This window comes from Bombina bombina, chromosome 9, assembly GCF_027579735.1.
Source record: "Bombina bombina isolate aBomBom1 chromosome 9, aBomBom1.pri, whole genome shotgun sequence".
NCBI lineage: Eukaryota > Metazoa > Chordata > Amphibia > Anura > Bombinatoridae > Bombina > Bombina bombina.
In genome coordinates, this window is record NC_069507.1 from 21,802,594 (window position 1) to 21,820,819 (window position 18,226).

The window sequence follows — 18,226 nt, forward strand, 5'->3', positions numbered from 1 at the left end:
ACTAAAGTACAAAAAATAAAAAAAATAAGTTACAAAAAATAAAAAAATATTACAAGATTTTTAAGCTAATTACACCTAACCTTAGCCCCCTAATAAAATAAAAAAGCCCACCAAAATAAAAAAAATGCCCTACCATATTCTAAATTACGAAAGTTAACAGCTCTATTACCTTACCAGCCCTTAAAAGGGCCTTTTGCGGGGCATGCCCCAAAGTATTCAGCTCTTTTGCATGTTAAAAAAAATACAACCCCCCAACATTAAAACCCACCACCCACATACCCCTACTCTAACCCAAACCCCCCTTAAATAAACCTAACACTACCCCCTGAAGATCATCCTACCTTTAGCCGTCTTCAGCCAGCCGACCACCGATGGAACAGAAGAGGACATCCGCAGCGGCCGAAGTCATCATCCAAGGGGTGCTGAAGAGGTCTTCCATCCGATAGAAGTCTTCATCCAAGGGGCGCTGAATAGGTCTTCCATCCGATAGAAGTCTTCATCCAGGCGGCGTCTTCAATCTTCATCCATCCGGAGCGGAGCGTAAAATCTTCAAAGCAGCCGACGCGGAGCCATCTTCATCCACCGACGCCTACTCGCCGAATAAATATTCCTTTAAGTGACGTCATCCAAGATGGCGTCCCTTGAATTCCGATTGGCTGATAGGATTCTATCAGCCAATCGGAATTAAGGTAGGAAAAATCTGATTGGCTGATCCAATCAGCCAATCAGATTGAGCTCGCATTCTATTGGATGATCGGAACAGCCAATAGAATGCGAGCTCAATCTGATTGGCTGATTGGATCAGCCAATCGGATTGAACTTGAATCTGATTGGCTGATTGGATCAGCCAATCAGATTTTTCCTACCTTAATTCCGATTGGCTGATAGAATCCTATCAGCCAATCGGAATTCGAGGGACGCCATCTTGGATGACATCACTTAAAGGAATATTCATTCGGCGAGTAGGCGTCGGTGGATGAAGAACGCTCTGCGTCGGCTGCTTTGAAGATGGCTCTGCTCCGGATGGAAGAAGATTGAAGACGCTGCCTGGATGAAGACTTCTATTGGATGGAAGACCTCTTCAGCGCCCCTTGGATGAAGACTTCTATCGGATGGAAGACCTCTTCAGCGCCTCTTGGATGATGACTTCGGCCGCTGCGGATGTCCTCTTCTGTTCCATCGATGGTCGGCTGGCTGAAGACGGCTAAAGGTAGGATGATCTTCAGGGTGGTAGTGTTAGGTTTATTTAAGGGGGGTTTGGGTTAGAGTAGGGGTATGTGGGTGGTGGGTTTTAATGTTGGGGGGGTTGTATTTTTTTTAACATGCAAAAGAGCTGATTACTTTGGGGCATGCCCCGCAAAAGGCCCTTTTAAGGGCTGGTAAGGTAATAGAGCTGTTAACTTTCGTAATTTAGAATAGGGTAGGGCATTTTTATTATAGGGGAGGCTTTGTTATTTTATTAGGGGGCTTAGATTAGGTGTAATTCGCTTAAAAATCTTGTAATATTTTTTTATTTTTTGTAACTTAGTTTTTTTTATTTAGGATTTATTTTACAGGTAATTTTGTATTTATTTTAGCTAGGTAGTTATTAAATAGTTAATAACTATTTAATAACTATTCTACCTAGTTAAAATAAATACAAAGTTACCTGTAAAATAAATATAAATCCTAAAATAGCTACAATGTAATTATTAATTACATTGTAGCTATCTTAGGGTTTATTTTACAGGTAAGTATTTATTTTTAAATAGGAATAATTTAGTTAATGATAGTGTAGTGTTAGGTGTAATTGTAACTTAGGTTAGTTTTTATTTTACAGGTAAATTTGTCTTTATTTTATCTAGGTAGCTATTAAATAGTTAATAACTATTTAATAGCTATTGTGCCTAGTTAAAATAAATTCAAATTTGCCTGTAAAATAAAAATAAATCCTAAAATAGCTACAATATAATTATTAGTAATATTGTAGCTATCTTAGGGTTTATTTTATAGGTAAGTATTTAGTTTTAAATAGGAATAACTAATTTAATAAGAGTGATATTTATTTAGATTTATTTAATTAATAATTAAGTTAGGGGGGTGTTAGGGTTAGGGTTAGACTTAGGTTTAGGGGTTAATAATTTTATTATAGGTGCGGCGGTATAGGGGGGGCAGGATAGGGGTTAATAAATTTATTATAGGTGGCAACGGTGTAGGGGGGGCAGATTAGGGGATAATAAGTTTAATATAGGTTGCGGATAGGGGTTAATAGGTATTATGTAGGTGACGGCGGGGTCCGGGAGTGGTGGATTAGGGGTTAATCAGTTTATTAGAGCGGCGGCAGGGTCCAGGAGCGGCGGTTTAGGGGTTAATACAATTTTTATAGATGCAGCAGGGTCTAGGAGCGGCAATTTACGGGTTAATAACTTTATTTAGTTGCGGGGGGCTCCGGGGGCGCCGATATAGGGGGTAGAACAGTGTAGTTTAGTGTGAGTGCTTAGTGACAGGGGTATCAATAAAGCTGGGAAAAAGCCGAAGAGCAGCGAGATCGGATGAGTGATAACTATCACAGTCCGCTGCTCATAACCCCGTACTTGGTGCGCGGCTTTTTGACAGCTTTTTTGATATCTTTGGCGAGTGTATTCAGGTCTGCTGCGGCGATGGTAGGCGAGCTTAGGCGGGCGTATTGGGCCGGCAAAGGCAGGTAGGTAGACACGTTGATAACTAGAGGCCATTGTCTCAAGGTCCGTTTTTTCCATCAGGATCTCAAATCATTAAATTTGAAGGTGTGGAAATTGAACGCATAGTGCTAAGTCATAGAGGTTTCTCTGACTCAGTGATTAATACTATGTTACAAGCTCGTAAATCTGTCTCTAGGAAGATTTATTATCGAGTTTCGAAGACATACAATTCTCTTGGCATTCTTTTTGAATTCCTAGAATTTTACAGTTTCTTCAGGATGGTTTGGATAAGGGTTTGTCTGTAAGGGACAAATCTCTGCTCTTTCTGTTTTATTTCACAGAAAGATTGCTAAACTTCCCGATATTCACTGTTTTGTACAGGCTTTGGTTCGTAATTAAATCAATCTCTCCTCCTTGGAGTCTTAATTTGGTTTTGAGGGCTTTACAGGCTCCTCCATTTGAGCCTATGCATTCTTTGGACATTAAACTACTTTCTTGGAAAGCAGTGTTTCTGCTAGAAGAGTTTCTGATCTATCTGCTGTTTCTTGTGAATCTCCTTTTCTGATTTTTCATCAGGATAAGGCGGTTTTGCTGACTTAATTTAAGTTCTTACCTAAAGTTGTGAATTCTAACAACATTAGTAGAGAAATTGTTGTCCTTTCCTTGTGTCCTAATCCTAAGAATTCTTTGGAAAAATCCTTACATTCTTTGGATGTGGTGAGAGCTTTGAAATATTATGTTGAATCTACTAAAGATTTCAGGAAGACTTCTAGTCTATTTGTTATATTTTCTGGTTCTAGGAAAGGTCAGAAGGCTTCTGCTATTTCCTTGGCTTCTTGGTTAAAGATTTTGATTCATCAAGCTTATTTGGAGTAGGGTCAGGCCCCGCCTCAGAGAATTACAGCTCATTCTACCAGATCAGTCTCCACTTCATGGGCTTTTAAGAATGGAGCTTCAGTTGATCAGATTTGCAAAGCGGCAACTTGGTCCTCTTTGCATACATTTACTAAATTCTACCGTTTTGATGTATTTGCTTCTTCAGAAGCAGTTTTTGGTAGAAAAGTTCTTCAGGCAGCTGTTTCAGTTTAATTCTACTGCTGATGTTTTAAGTTTTTCTTGTCATTAAGAATAAACTTATAATTTGGGTTGTGGATTATTTTATTTTTTCAGCGGAAAATGGCTGTTTTTTATTTTTATCCCTCCCTCTCTAGTGACTCTTGAGTGGAGTTTTACATCTTGGGTATTGATATCCCATATGTCACTAGCTCATGGACTCTTGCCAATTACATGAAAGAAAACATAATTTATGTGAGAATTTACCTGATAAATTCATTTCTTTCATATTGGCAAGAGTCCATGAGGCTCACCCTTTTTATGGTGGTTATGTTTTTTTATATAAAGCACAATTATTTCCAAAATTCCTCTGTTGATGCTTTTTACTCCTTTCTTTATCACCCCACTACTTGGCTATTTGTTAAACTGAATTGTGGGTGTGGTGAGGGGTGTATTTATAGGCATTTTGAGTTTGGGAAACTTTGCCCCTCTTGGTAGGATTGTATATCCCATACGTCACTAGCTCATGGACTCTTGCCAATATGAAAGAAATGAATTTATCAGGTAAGTTCTTACATAAATTATGTTTTTATCTGTAAAAAAAAAAATACAAAGACCCCCCAACAGTAAAACCCACCACCCAACCAACCCCCCAAAATAAAAAACCTAACTCTAACAAAAACCTAAGCTACCCATTGCCTGAAAAAGCTGGACTGTCATTGGGCAGGGTCAGACTGATATGCTACAGGATTTTTTTCTCTGTGAAGGGGCATAGTGTGCTAAAAGAACGCGCACCCTGAGTTGCAATATAAATTAACAGACATGGAAGTTATTCTCGCTTTTGTTCTATCTCAGGAGTGCTGTTCTCTTTCTCTTTTTTCACATTGCCTGAAAATGGCATTTGTATGGGCATTGCCCTTAAAAGGGCATTTAGCTCTTTTAAGAAAAGCCCAAACCCTAAACTAAAAAAAAAACACCAAAAAAACACTAACCCCCAAAGATCCACTTACAGTTCCTGAAGTCCGGACATCCAGACTGCTCCATCTTCTTCATCACTGCAGAGGCGGAGCGGTCGATGCATAGAGGTCCAGGCGAAGTTCCAAGGCGGAGGTCCAGATGAAGGTCCAAGGCGGAGATCCAGGCGGAGGTCTATCGGAGGTCCATCGATCCGACGTGGAGGTCCTCTTCATGCGATCGTCCACCGCACACTGAGGATTGAAATGCAAGGTACCCCTTTTATACTGGGGGAACCATTGCATTCCTATTGGCTTAAAAATTTGAATCAGCCAATAGGAATTAGGGCTGCTTAAATCCTATTGGCTGATTTGAACAGACAATTTTTTTAGATATTTTTTTTTATTTTGGGGGATGGGGGGGGGGTTGTAATGTTAGTGGGTCTTTGTATTTTTTTTAGAAAAAGAGCTGATATCTTTAGGGCAATGCCCATACATTTTTTTTATTTTGTGGGTTTGGGGGGTGGGGGTTTGTATAATGTTAGGGGGTGTTTGTTTTTCTTTTGTATCAAAAGAACTGTTATTTTTAGGGCAATGCCCTACAAAAGGCCTTATTAAGAGCCTACAAAAGGCCCTTGGTAGTTTATTAGGCTTTTTTATTTTTGGGTGTTTTTTTTAAAAACAGGGTATTAGAATAGGAATACTTTTTATTGTTTTGGATTATTTCATTTGTTATTTTTTGTAATGTTAGTATTTTTTCTTTTTTCTAATGTTAGGTTTTAGTGTAGGGCAGCTTAGGTTTTATATTACAGATAAGTTTGTATTTATTTTAACTAGTTAGTTAATAAATAGTTAATTACTATTTACTAACTAGTCTACCTAGTTAAAATAAATACAAACTTACCTGTGAAATATAAATAAAACCTAAGCTAGCTACAATATAACTATTAGTTATATTGTAGCTAGCTTAGGTTTTATTTTATAGGTAAGAATGTATTTAGTTTTAAATAGGTATTATTTAGTTAATAATTGTAATTTTAATTTAGCTCTATTTTAATTATGTTAAAGTTAGGGGGTGTTAGGGTCAGGGTTACTGTTAGGTTTAGGGTTTGGGTTACGGTTAGGTTTAGGGGTTAATAGTTTAATTTAGGTTGTTACAATGTTAGGGGCTGGCGTTTTAGGGGTTAATAGATTTATTTAGTGGTAGTGATGTCGGGGAGCGGCGGAATAGGGTTTAATAGATTTATTATAGTGTGGGCGATGTTGGGGTGCAGGGGAATAGGGGTTAATAACTTTAGTATAGTGGCGGCGATATCGGGAACGGCAGATTAGGGGTTAATAACTTTATGCTGGTGTCAGCGATGTTTGGGGCGGCAGATTAGGTATGTTTAGGCGTGGGGTTTATTGTTAGGGTGTTAGGTTTAAACTTTACTTTTTTTCCCAATAGACATCAATGGGGCTGTGTTACGGAACGTTTCATTCCGCGATCGCAGGTGTTAGTTTTTTTCTAACCCGCTCTCCCCATTGATGTCTATGGGGAAAGCGTGCACAAGCACGTCAAAACAGTGCTTGTATTTTGTGAGCTATGGAGCTCAATGCAACCATATCGCACGCACAAGCCGGCTGTTTCAAAACTTGTAATGGCAGCGCTATGGAGGGTGAAATAACGCAATTTATGTTGCGTTCGTTAAAAAACATCTAACGCGCATAACTCGTAATCTACCTAATATTTAATCATAAATGGTTACTCAGCCAATAGAATGAGAGCTGCCTCAATCCTATTGGCTGATTTGAACAGCCAATAGGATTTTAACAGCCCTAATTCCTATAGGCTGATTCAAATTTTTCATCCAATAGGAATGCAATGGTATCCCCAGTATAAAACCACCTTGGACCTTCGCCTGGACCTCCCCCTTGGACCTTTACCTGGACCTCCGCCTCTGCAGGGATGAATAAGATGCCAGTCCCGCAGTGGATGAAGATGGAGCCGCCAGGATGAAGATTATTCAAGCGGGACTTCAACAACTGTGAGTACCTAAAGATGGGTTAGTGTTAGGTTTTTTTAAGGTTTTTTGGGGTGTTTTATTTTAGATTAGGGTGGGCACTCTTAAAAGGGCAGCAAAAAAGCTGAATGCACTTTTCAGGGCAATGCCTATACAAATGCCCTTTTCAGGGCAATGGGTAGATTAGGTTTTTTAGATTTATTTTGTGGGTTTGGGGGTGGGGGTTTGTAATGTTAGTGGGGCTTTGTATTTTTTTTAGAAAAAGAGCTGATATCTTTAGGGCAATGCCCTACAAAAGGACCTTTTAAGGGCTATTGGTAGTTTATTCTAGATTAGGTTTCTTTAATTTTGGGGTGTGTTTTTTTAAATGGGTATTCAAATAGGAATAATGTTTATTATTTTGGATAATTAGTTTGTTATTTTGTGTGATGCTCTTTTTTTTGGGTGGGTTTTTATTTTTAGATTAGGGGTTGGGCATTTCATAAAAGAGTTAAATGCCCTTTTAAGGGCAGGAAAAAGAGCTAAATGCCCTTTTAAGGGCAATGCCCATACTAAATGCCCTTTTCAGGGCAATGGGAGATTAGGTTTGACTTTATTTTTATTTTGTGGGTTTGGGGGGTGGGGATTGTATACTGTTAGGTGGTGTTTGTTTTTCTTTTGTATCAAAAGAGCTGTTATCTTTGGGGCAATGCCCTACAAAAGGCCCTATTAAGGGCCTACAAAAGGCCCTTTTAAGGGCCCTTGGTAGTTTATTATAGATTAGGTTTTTTATTTTGGGGTGTTTTCTTTTTTTAAACAGGGTATTAGAATAGGAATAATTTTTATTGTTTTGGATAATTTCATTTGTAAGTTTTTGTAATGGTAGGTTTTTTTATTTTTTGTAATTTTAGTGGTTTTTATTTTTTGTAATGGTAGGTTTTTTTATTTTTTTGTAATTTTAGTGGTTTTTATTTTTTGTAATGGTAGGTTTTTTATTTTTTGTAATTTTAGTGGTTTTTATTTTTTCTAATGTTACGTTTTAGTGTAAGGCATCTTAAGTTTTATTTCACAGGTAAGTTTGTATTTATTTTAACTATGTAGTTAGTAAATAGTTAATAACTATTTACTAACTAGTCTACCTAGTTAAAATAAATACAAAATTACCTGTGAAATAAAAATAAAACCTAAGCTAGCTACAATATAACTATTAGTTATGTTGTAGCTATCTTAGGTTTTATTTCACTGGTAAGTTTGTATTTATTTTAACTAGGTAGACTAGTTAATAATTGTAACTTTAGTTTAGTCCTATGTTAATTATGTTAAAGTTAGGTGGTGTTAGGTTTAGGGTTACGGTTAGGTTTAGGGTTTGGGTTATGGTTAGGTTTAGGGGTTAATAGTTTAGGTTGTTGTGATGTGGGGGGCTGACGGTTTAGGGGTTAATAGATTTATTTAGTGGTAGTAATGTGGGAGGCCAGAGGCTTTGGGGTTAATAGATTTATTTAGTGGTAGTGATGTCGGGGAGCGGCGGAATAGGGTTTAATAGATTTATTATAGTGTGGGCGATGTTGGGGTGCAGGGGAATAGGGGTTAATAACTTTAGTATAGTGGCGGCGATATCAGATGCGGCAGATTAGGGGTCAATAACTTTATATAGGTGTCGGTGATGTCGGGGCGGCAGATTAGGGGTGTTTAGACGTGGGGTTTATGTTAGGCTGCTAGGTTTAAACGTTACATTTTTTTCCCATAGACATCAATGGGGCTGCGTTACGGAACATTTCATTCCACGATCGCAGGTATTAATTTTATTTCTAACTCGCTCTCCCCATTGATGTCTATGGGGAAAGCGTGCACAAGCACGTCAAAACAGCACTTGTATTTTGTGTGGTATGGAGCTTAACGCAACCATATTGCACGCACAAGCCGACTGTTTCAAAATTTGTAATGGCAGCGCTATGGAGGGTGAAATAACACAACTTTTGTTGCGTTCGTTAAAAACCATCTAACGCACATAACTTGTAATCTACCTGTTATTTAATCAGAATGCTTACTCAGGATCCCCATTACTTACAGCTCCTCTCCTGCTTCACCTGCATTAGCTCATTGAGATACCTACAGAAACCACCCATTGGCTTGGCCCATACTCTACCAAGGCCCAGAGCTACCTTCTTCAATGTAACCAGCCTCTTGCCTGCACCACCATTCACCTAAATTATCTCCTTTAGAAAGACCCAACTTTTTCATGCTATATTTATTAACTGTCACTAAGATTACGAGTTTTGCGTTACGGTTTTAACACTGAAAAATGGCCATTTCAGCGTAAAAACCGTAACACAGCCATTACGAGTTGTGTCGGTATAGCTGTACTGCAAGCATTTTAGCCTGTAATGCGACGTCAATCCCACACTCAAAAAAATTACGTTTTTGCAAGATATTTCCATAGGGCCGTTATTACAAGTTGTGCGGTGAGGCTAAAATGCTTGCGTTCCAGCCTATACCGACACAATCCATTCCGCTACCTGAGACCAGTAGTTATGAGGTTTGCGCAACAAAACTGTTACAAAAAGCTCATAACTAAAATGTTACAAAGTACACTAACACCCATAAACTACCTAATAACCCCTATTCCGATGCCTTCCCACATCGCAAACACTATATTAAACTTATTAAACCCTAATCTGCTCCCGACATCGCCACCACTAATAAGTTATTAACCCCTATTCTGCCGCTCCCTGACAAACCTCTGGCCTCCCACATCACCGCCACTAAATAAACGTAATAGCCCCTAAACCGCCAGCCCCCCACATTGCAAAAAAATAAAATAAACTAGTAACCCCTAAACCTAACAACATCCTAACTTTATATTAAAATTACGATATCCCTATCTTAAAATAAATAAAAACTTACCAGTGAAATTAAAAAAACCTAAGTTTAAACTAACAATTAACCTAACTATTATACTAAAATTATTAAATTACACATTAAAAAAACTAACACTACTAAAATATTAAATCTAAAATTACAAAAAATACTAAATTACAAAAAATAACAAACACTAAATTATGAAAAATAACAAACGAAATTATCCAAAATAAAAACAATTACACCTAATATAATAGCCCTATCAAAATAAAAAAGCCCCCCCAAATAGGAATCCAAGGGACGCCATTTTGAAAAGGTTCCCTTACATTGAAGATTCAGTGTACTGCGGTGACCGTATGAAGAGGACGCTCAGTGCCGGAGGTCTTGAAGGACGGACCCACTCCGCAGTGCCGGGATGAAGATAGAAGATGCCGCCTGGATGGATGAAGACTTCTCGCCACCTAGATGTCCGGACTTCAGAAACTGTAAGGGGATCGTCGGTGGTTAGTGTTAGTTTTTTTTTAGATTAGGGTTTGGGCTTTTTATAAGAGCTAAATGCCCTTTTAAGGGCAATGGATATCTTAGGTTTCTGTTAGAGTTAGATTTTTTTATTTTGGGGGGTTGGTTGGGTGGTGGGTTTTACTGTTGGGGATCTTTGTATTTTTTTTTTCAGGTAAAAGAGCTGATTTCTTTAGGGCAATGCCATACAAAAGGCCCTTTTAAGGGCTATTGGTAGTTTATTGTAGGCTAGGTTTTTTTTTTTTATTTGGGGGGCTTTTAATTTTTACAGGGCTATTAGATTAGGTGTAATTGTTTTATTTTGTATAATTTCGTTTGTTATCTTTTGTAATTTAGTGTTTGTTATTTTTTGTAATTTAGTATTTTTTATTTTTTATAATTTTAGATTTAAACTTTTTTAGTAGCATTAGGTTTTTTAATGTGTAATTTAGTTTATTTAATTGGAAGTTTTTTTAATTTTAGTACAATAGTTAGGTTAGGTTCATTGTTAGTTTAAACTTAGGTTTTTTTAATTTCACAGGTAAGTTTTTATTTATTTTAAGAAAGGGTGTGATAGGTTTAGGGGTTAATAGTTTAATTTATTTTTTGCGATGTGGGGGGCTGGCGGTTTAGGGGTTAATACGTTTATTTATTGGGGTGATGTGGGAGGCCAGAGGTTTAGGAGTTAATAACTTTATTTACTGGCGGCGGTGTCGGGGAGCCGCGGAATAGGGGTTAATAACTTTTATTTGTGGCGGCAATGTCGGGGAGCGGCAGATTAGAGGTTAATAACTTTATTTAGTGGTGGCGGTGGCGGAGAGCGGCGGAATAGGGGTTAATAACTTTTATTTGTGGCGGCGATGACAGGAGCAGCAGATTAGGGGTTTATAACTTTATTTAGGTGTCAGAGATGTCGGGGGCGGGAGGCTAGGGGTGTTTAGACTAGGGGTTTATGTCAGGGTTAGGTTTAAACGTAAGTTTTTCCCCCATAGACATCAATGGGGTTGCGTTACAGTGATTGCCATTCTGTGCTTCAGGTGTTAGTTTTTTTTCTAACACCTTCTCCCCCTTGATGTCTATGGGGAAAGCGTGCACGAGCACGTCAAAGCAGCCCTTGGATTTTGTGCGGTTTAGAGCTCATCGCCACCATATCGCATGCACAAGGCAGCTTTTTAGAAACTTGTAATAACAGCGCTATGAAGGGTGAAATAACGCAACTTTTGTTGCATTCGTTTCGCACCCTCTATAGCGCAAAACTTGTAATCTAGGTGTGTGTGTTTTCTGTACATTCAGAAACCACCCATTGGCTTGGCCCATACTCTACCAAGGCCCAGAGCTACCTTCTTCAATGTAACCAGCCTCTTGCCTGCACCACCATTCACCTAAATTATCTCCTTTAGAAAGACCCAACTTTTTCATGCTATATTTATTAACTGTCACTAAGATTACGAGTTTTGCGTTACGGTTTTAACACTGAAAAATGGCCATTTCAGCGTAAAAACCGTAACACAGCCATTACGAGTTGTGTCGGTATAGCTGTACTGCAAGCATTTTAGCCTGTAATGCGACGTCAATCCCACACTCAAAAAAATTACGTTTTTGCAAGATATTTCCATAGGGCCGTTATTACAAGTTGTGCGGTGAGGCTAAAATGCTTGCGTTCCAGCCTATACCGACACAATCCATTCCGCTACCTGAGACCAGTAGTTATGAGGTTTGCGCAACAAAACTGTTACAAAAAGCTCATAACTAAAATGTTACAAAGTACACTAACACCCATAAACTACCTAATAACCCCTATTCCGATGCCTTCCCACATCGCAAACACTATATTAAACTTATTAAACCCTAATCTGCTCCCGACATCGCCACCACTAATAAGTTATTAACCCCTATTCTGCCGCTCCCTGACAAACCTCTGGCCTCCCACATCACCGCCACTAAATAAACGTAATAGCCCCTAAACCGCCAGCCCCCCACATTGCAAAAAAATAAAATAAACTAGTAACCCCTAAACCTAACAACATCCTAACTTTATATTAAAATTACGATATCCCTATCTTAAAATAAATAAAAACTTACCAGTGAAATTAAAAAAACCTAAGTTTAAACTAACAATTAACCTAACTATTATACTAAAATTACTAAATTACACATTAAAAAACTAACACTACTAAAATATTAAATCTAAAATTACAAAAAATACTAAATTACAAAAAATAACAAACACTAAATTATGAAAAATAACAAACGAAATTATCCAAAATAAAAACAATTACACCTAATATAATAGCCCTATCAAAATAAAAAAGCCCCCCCAAATAGGAATCCAAGGGACGCCATTTTGAAAAGGTTCCCTTACATTGAAGATTCAGTGTACTGCGGTGACCGTATGAAGAGGACGCTCAGTGCCGGAGGTCTTGAAGGACGGACCCACTCCGCAGTGCCGGGATGAAGATAGAAGATGCCGCCTGGATGGATGAAGACTTCTCGCCACCTAGATGTCCGGACTTCAGAAACTGTAAGGGGATCGTCGGTGGTTAGTGTTAGTTTTTTTTTAGATTAGGGTTTGGGCTTTTTATAAGAGCTAAATGCCCTTTTAAGGGCAATGGATATCTTAGGTTTCTGTTAGAGTTAGATTTTTTTATTTTGGGGGGTTGGTTGGGTGGTGGGTTTTACTGTTGGGGATCTTTGTATTTTTTTTTCAGGTAAAAGAGCTGATTTCTTTAGGGCAATGCCATACAAAAGGCCCTTTTAAGGGCTATTGGTAGTTTATTGTAGGCTAGGTTTTTTTTTTTATTGGGGGGCTTTTAATTTTTACAGGGCTATTAGATTAGGTGTAATTGTTTTATTTTGTATAATTTCGTTTGTTATCTTTTGTAATTTAGTGTTTGTTATTTTTTGTAATTTAGTATTTTTTATTTTTTATAATTTTAGATTTAAACTTTTTTAGTAGCATTAGGTTTTTTAATGTGTAATTTAGTTTATTTAATTGGAAGTTTTTTTAATTTTAGTACAATAGTTAGGTTAGGTTCATTGTTAGTTTAAACTTAGGTTTTTTTAATTTCACAGGTAAGTTTTTATTTATTTTAAGAAAGGGTGTGATAGGTTTAGGGGTTAATAGTTTAATTTATTTTTTGCGATGTGGGGGGCTGGCGGTTTAGGGGTTAATACGTTTATTTATTGGGGTGATGTGGGAGGCCAGAGGTTTAGGAGTTAATAACTTTATTTACTGGCGGCGGTGTCGGGGAGCCGCGGAATAGGGGTTAATAACTTTTATTTGTGGCGGCAATGTCGGGGAGCGGCAGATTAGAGGTTAATAACTTTATTTAGTGGTGGCGGTGGCGGAGAGCGGCGGAATAGGGGTTAATAACTTTTATTTGTGGCGGCGATGACAGGAGCAGCAGATTAGGGGTTTATAACTTTATTTAGGTGTCAGAGATGTCGGGGGCGGGAGGCTAGGGGTGTTTAGACTAGGGGTTTATGTCAGGGTTAGGTTTAAACGTAAGTTTTTCCCCCATAGACATCAATGGGGTTGCGTTACAGTGATTGCCATTCCGTGCTTCAGGTGTTAGTTTTTTTTCTAACACCTTCTCCCCCTTGATGTCTATGGGGAAAGCGTGCACGAGCACGTCAAAGCAGCCCTTGGATTTTGTGCGGTTTAGAGCTCATCGCCACCATATCGCATGCACAAGGCAGCTTTTTAGAAACTTGTAATAACAGCGCTATGAAGGGTGAAATAACGCAACTTTTGTTGCATTCGTTTCGCACCCTCTATAGCGCAAAACTTGTAATCTAGGTGTGTGTGTTTTCTGTACATTCACTAATGTTCTGTAGAATGTGACTCTTTCTACAACACAATGGCTTTATTGTCTCTTTCCTTCTAGGCTTACCTTATCTATTCAAGCAGTGTAGCAGCTGGAGCACAGAACGGTATAGACGAGTGTAAACACCAATTTGCCTGGGATCGGTGGAACTGCCCAGAACGGACTCTGCAGCTCTCTACTCACAGTGGTCTTCGCAGTGGTAAGGGGCACACAAATGGAGTATTCACTCTTTCTAGTGAATTAGATTTTATTATAAACTTGTAACTTACATAATTTCTATATAATGTCCTGGGTGGCATTTTCCCCAGACATTTTTGAAGTCTGAAGTTTCTCTCCAGAAGCACTTGTCAGGTTATTAGCATCTGCTCAGATGATCAGGATTAGGAGTTTGATATCTACTGGCACAGACTTCTTGTGTCCTTAATTAGCTTTTATTTTATCATTCTTGGTAATGGTTTCTTCTTTACTTTGACTTCATTATAATCTTATAAGTTGGACTATCCATGTAGTTTATCTTCATTCATTCAGAGACCTCTTCTTGGCATTGGCCACGTATTGCACATGTCATCAGATTACATAAATTCCAGGTAAATTGTTCCTTCTCTTGGCCAAGTTAGAGGCTCAATTTCCTAAGTGTCCTGTTTTCCAGACTGGAACATCCATTCCACAGGACCTTCTTCAGGCAGCACAGTCTATGACACTGGACCTACTTCCCCAGTCTGGAGAATTCATTTCAACAGGATCCTCTTCTCTAGATTGGAATCCCAGTACAATCGGACCTTCTTAGCCCGTCTTCAGATCCCTTTTCCACTGAATCACCCTCTGCAATCTGGAGACTCCATTTCTTCAGGATTCCTATTTCCAGGTTAGATTTTTCCTTCTTGTGGGAGCATTTCCTGCCCCATATTATATCATACTGGTCGAAAACATTCTTCTCGGTATTAATATCCAGTCTTGATTATCAGCATATATCTGTTATAGCTCTACAGCATGAAGTTTCAGCTATAAATATTCTAATTATTTTTCTGCAAATTCAGCATATAAATCTTGAAGCTGTACCCGTAATAGCTTTGATAGAAGAGCCACAATAACTGTACGTGCCTTCAAAGAGGACTCTGTCTTATAATCACCACGCTTAAAGCGCAATCACAGAAAAGGCTAATGTTTTACCAAATAATTTATCCACAATATGCAAAGAAAACTGTGGAATTTACCTCATATTTAAACAGGTTACAAAAATATGAAATGTTGGGCATATATTGAAGATTTATTTAATTTTTTGTTTAGTTCAAAACGATGAAATCCAGCAAACAAAATGTAAATCAGTATCACCAAATATCAGAAAGTTATCCTGAGCATAAATATTAAATATACAGTGATACTACAGTGCTGCTATGCAAGCGGGGTTATGTAATATGTAGGGTTAAACTTAAAAATATATTTTTTTAAAGGGTAAAACCCAAAATCATCTGCAGGTGTCACACATCTCACCTAAGGGTGTCCCATAGCTCATTTCTGTGGGATAGAGAGTGAGGCCATGGTGAGGAATTGTGACTTTAGCTGTTGGAGGAATAGTTGTCTAGGCTATGGCAGGGTATATCAGCAGGGCAGTGGCAAAAACAGTAAACTAGGTTAGTGAGCTGGATTGTTGAGGGTAAAGTGAGCTGGGTTGTTGGAGTGATAGTGAGCAAAGTTGTTATAGTGATAGTGAGCTAAGTTGTTGGAGTGATAGTGAGCTGGGTTGCTCCAGTGATAGTGAGCTGGGTTGTTGCAGTGATAGTGAGCTGGGTTGTTGGAGTGATAGTGAGCTGGGTTGTTGCAGTGATAGTGAGCTGGGTGGTTGCAGTGATAGTGAGATGGGTTGTTGTAGTGATAGTGAGTTGGGTTGTTGCAGTGATAGTGAGCTGGGTTGTTGCAGTGATAGTGAGATGGTTTGTTGGAGTGATAGTGAGCCGGACTGTTGGAGTGATAGTGAGCTGGGCTGTTGGAGTTATAGTGAGCTAGTTTGTTGGAGTGAAAGTGAGCTGGGTTGTTGGAGTGATAGTGAGCTGGCTTGTTGGAGTGACAGTGAGCTGGCTTGTTGGAGTGATAGTGAGCTGATTTGTTGGAGTAATAGTGAGCTGGTTTGTTGGAGTGATAGTGAGATGCTTTGTTGGAGTGATAGTGAGATGCTTTGTTGGAGTGATAGTGAACTGGGTTGTTGAAGTGATAGTGAGCTGGTTTGATGGAGTAATAGTGAGCTGGTTTATTAGAGTGATCACAAGCTGGTTTGTTGGCGTGATAGTGAGCTGGTTTGTTGGAGTGATAGTAAGCTGGGTTGTTGGAATTATAGTGAGCTGGGTTGTTGGAGTGATAGTGAGTTGGGTTGTTGGAGTGATACTAAGATGTTTTGTTGGAGTGATAGTGAGCTGGATTGTTGGAGTGATAGTGAGCTGGGTTGTTGGAGTGATTGTGAGCTGGGTTGTTGGAGTGATTGTGAGCTGGGTTGTTGGAGTGATAGTAAGCTGGGTTGTTGGAGTGATAGTGAGCTGGGTTGTTCCAGTGATAGTGAGCTGGGTTGTTGCAGTGATAGTTAGCTGGGTTGTTGCAGTGATCGGGAGCTGGGTTGTTGGACTGATAGTAAGCTGGGTTGTTGGACTGATAGTGAGCTGGGTTGTTGGACTGATAGTGAGCTGGGTTGTTGCAGTGATAGTGAGCTGATTTGTTGCAGTGATAGTGAGCTGGTTTGTTGGAGTGGTAGTAAGCTGGGTTTTTAGAGTGATAGTCAGCTGGGTTGGACTGATAGTGAGCTGGTTTGTTGGAGTGATAGTGAGCTGGGATGTTAGAGTGATAGTGATCTGGTTTGGGGTGATAGTGAGCTGGATTGTTGCAGTTTTGGTGAGCTGGTTTGTTGGAGTGATAGTGAGCTGGGTTGTTGGAGTGATACTGAGGTGAGTTGTTGCAGTGATACTGAGCTGGGTTGTTGCAGTGATAGTGAGCTGGGTTGTTGCAGTGATAGTGAACTGGGTTGTGGGAGTGATAGTAAGCTGGGTTGTTGGAATATAGTGAGCTGGGTTGTTGGACTGAAAGTGAGCTGGGTTGTTGGAGTGATAGTGAGCTGGGTTGTTGGAGTGATTGTGATCTGGGTTGTTGGAGTGATTGTGAGATGGGTTGTTGGAGTGACTGTGAGCTGGGTTGTTGGAGTGATAGTGAGCTGGGTTGTTCCAGTGATAGTGAGCTGGGTTGTTGCAGTGATAGTCAGCTGGGTTGTTGCAATGATTGTGAGCTGGGTTGTTGGAGTGATAGTAAGCTGGGTTGTTGGAATGATAGTGAGCTGGGTTGTTGGAGTGACTGTGAGCTGGGTTGTTGGAGTGATAGTGAGCTGGGTTGTTCCAGTGATAGTGAGCTGGGTTGTTGCAGTGATAGTCAGCTGGGTTGTTGCAATGATTGTGAGCTGGGTTGTTGGAGTGATAGTAAGCTGGGTTGTTGGAATGATAGTGAGCTGGGTTGTTAGACTGATAGTGAGCTGGGTTGTTGCAGTGATAGTGAGCTGATTTGTTGAAGTGATAGTGAGCTGGTTTGTTGGAGTGATAGTAAGCTGGGGTTTTGGAGTGATAGTGAGCTGGGTTGCAGTGATAGTGAGCTGGTTTGTTGGAGTGATAGTGAGCTGGATTGTTTCAGTTTTAGTGAGCTTGTTTGTTGGAGTGATAGTCAGCTGGGTTTTTGGAGTGATACTGAGGTGAGTTGTTGGACTGATAGTGAGCTGGGTTGTTGCAGTGATAGTGAGCTGGTTTGTTGTAGTGATCGTGAGCTGGTTTGTTGGAGTGATATTAAGCTGGGTTGGAGTGATAGTGAGCTGGTTTGTTGGAGTGATAGTGAGCTGGATTGTTGCAGTTTTAGTGAGCTGGGTTGTTGGAGTGATAGTGAGCTGGGTTGTTGGAGTGATAGTGAGCTGGGTTGTTGGACTGATAGTGAGCTGGGTTGTTGCAGTGATAGTGAGCTGGTTTGTTGTAGTGATCGTGAGCTGGTTTATTGGAGTGATATTAAGCTGGGTTGGAGTGATAGTGAGCTGGTTTGTTGAGTGATAGGGAGCTGGGTTGTTAGAGTGATAGTGAGCTGGTTTGGAGTGATAGTGAGCTGGGTTATTGCAGTTTTAGTGAGCTGGTTTGTTGGAGTGATAGGGAGCTGGGTTGTTGCAGTGATACTGAGCTGGTTTGTTGTAGTGATAGTAAGCTGGGTTGTTGGAGTGATAGTGAACTGGTTTGTTGGAGTGATAGTGAGCTGGTTTGTTGGAGTGATAATGAGTTGGTTTGTTGCAGTGATAGTGAGCTGGGTTGTTGGAGTGATAGTGAGCCGAGCTGTTGGAGAGATAGTGAGCTGGGCTGTTGGAGTTATAGTGAGCTGGGTTGTTGAAG

At 39.5% G+C, this 18,226-nt stretch overlaps 1 protein-coding gene across 1 annotated transcript in view; it reads left to right on the plus strand.

Moving 5' to 3' along the window:
* The window catches only part of WNT8B (Wnt family member 8B), a 99,747-nt gene that overhangs the window by 45,307 nt on the left and 36,214 nt on the right, over positions 1-18,226 (plus strand). The window contains exons 3-4 of the mRNA XM_053692855.1: positions 13,893-14,031; positions 14,482-14,697. Coding sequence (XP_053548830.1) covers positions 13,893-14,031; positions 14,482-14,697 — 355 coding nt within the window. The remainder of the gene's footprint in view (positions 1-13,892; positions 14,032-14,481; positions 14,698-18,226) is intronic.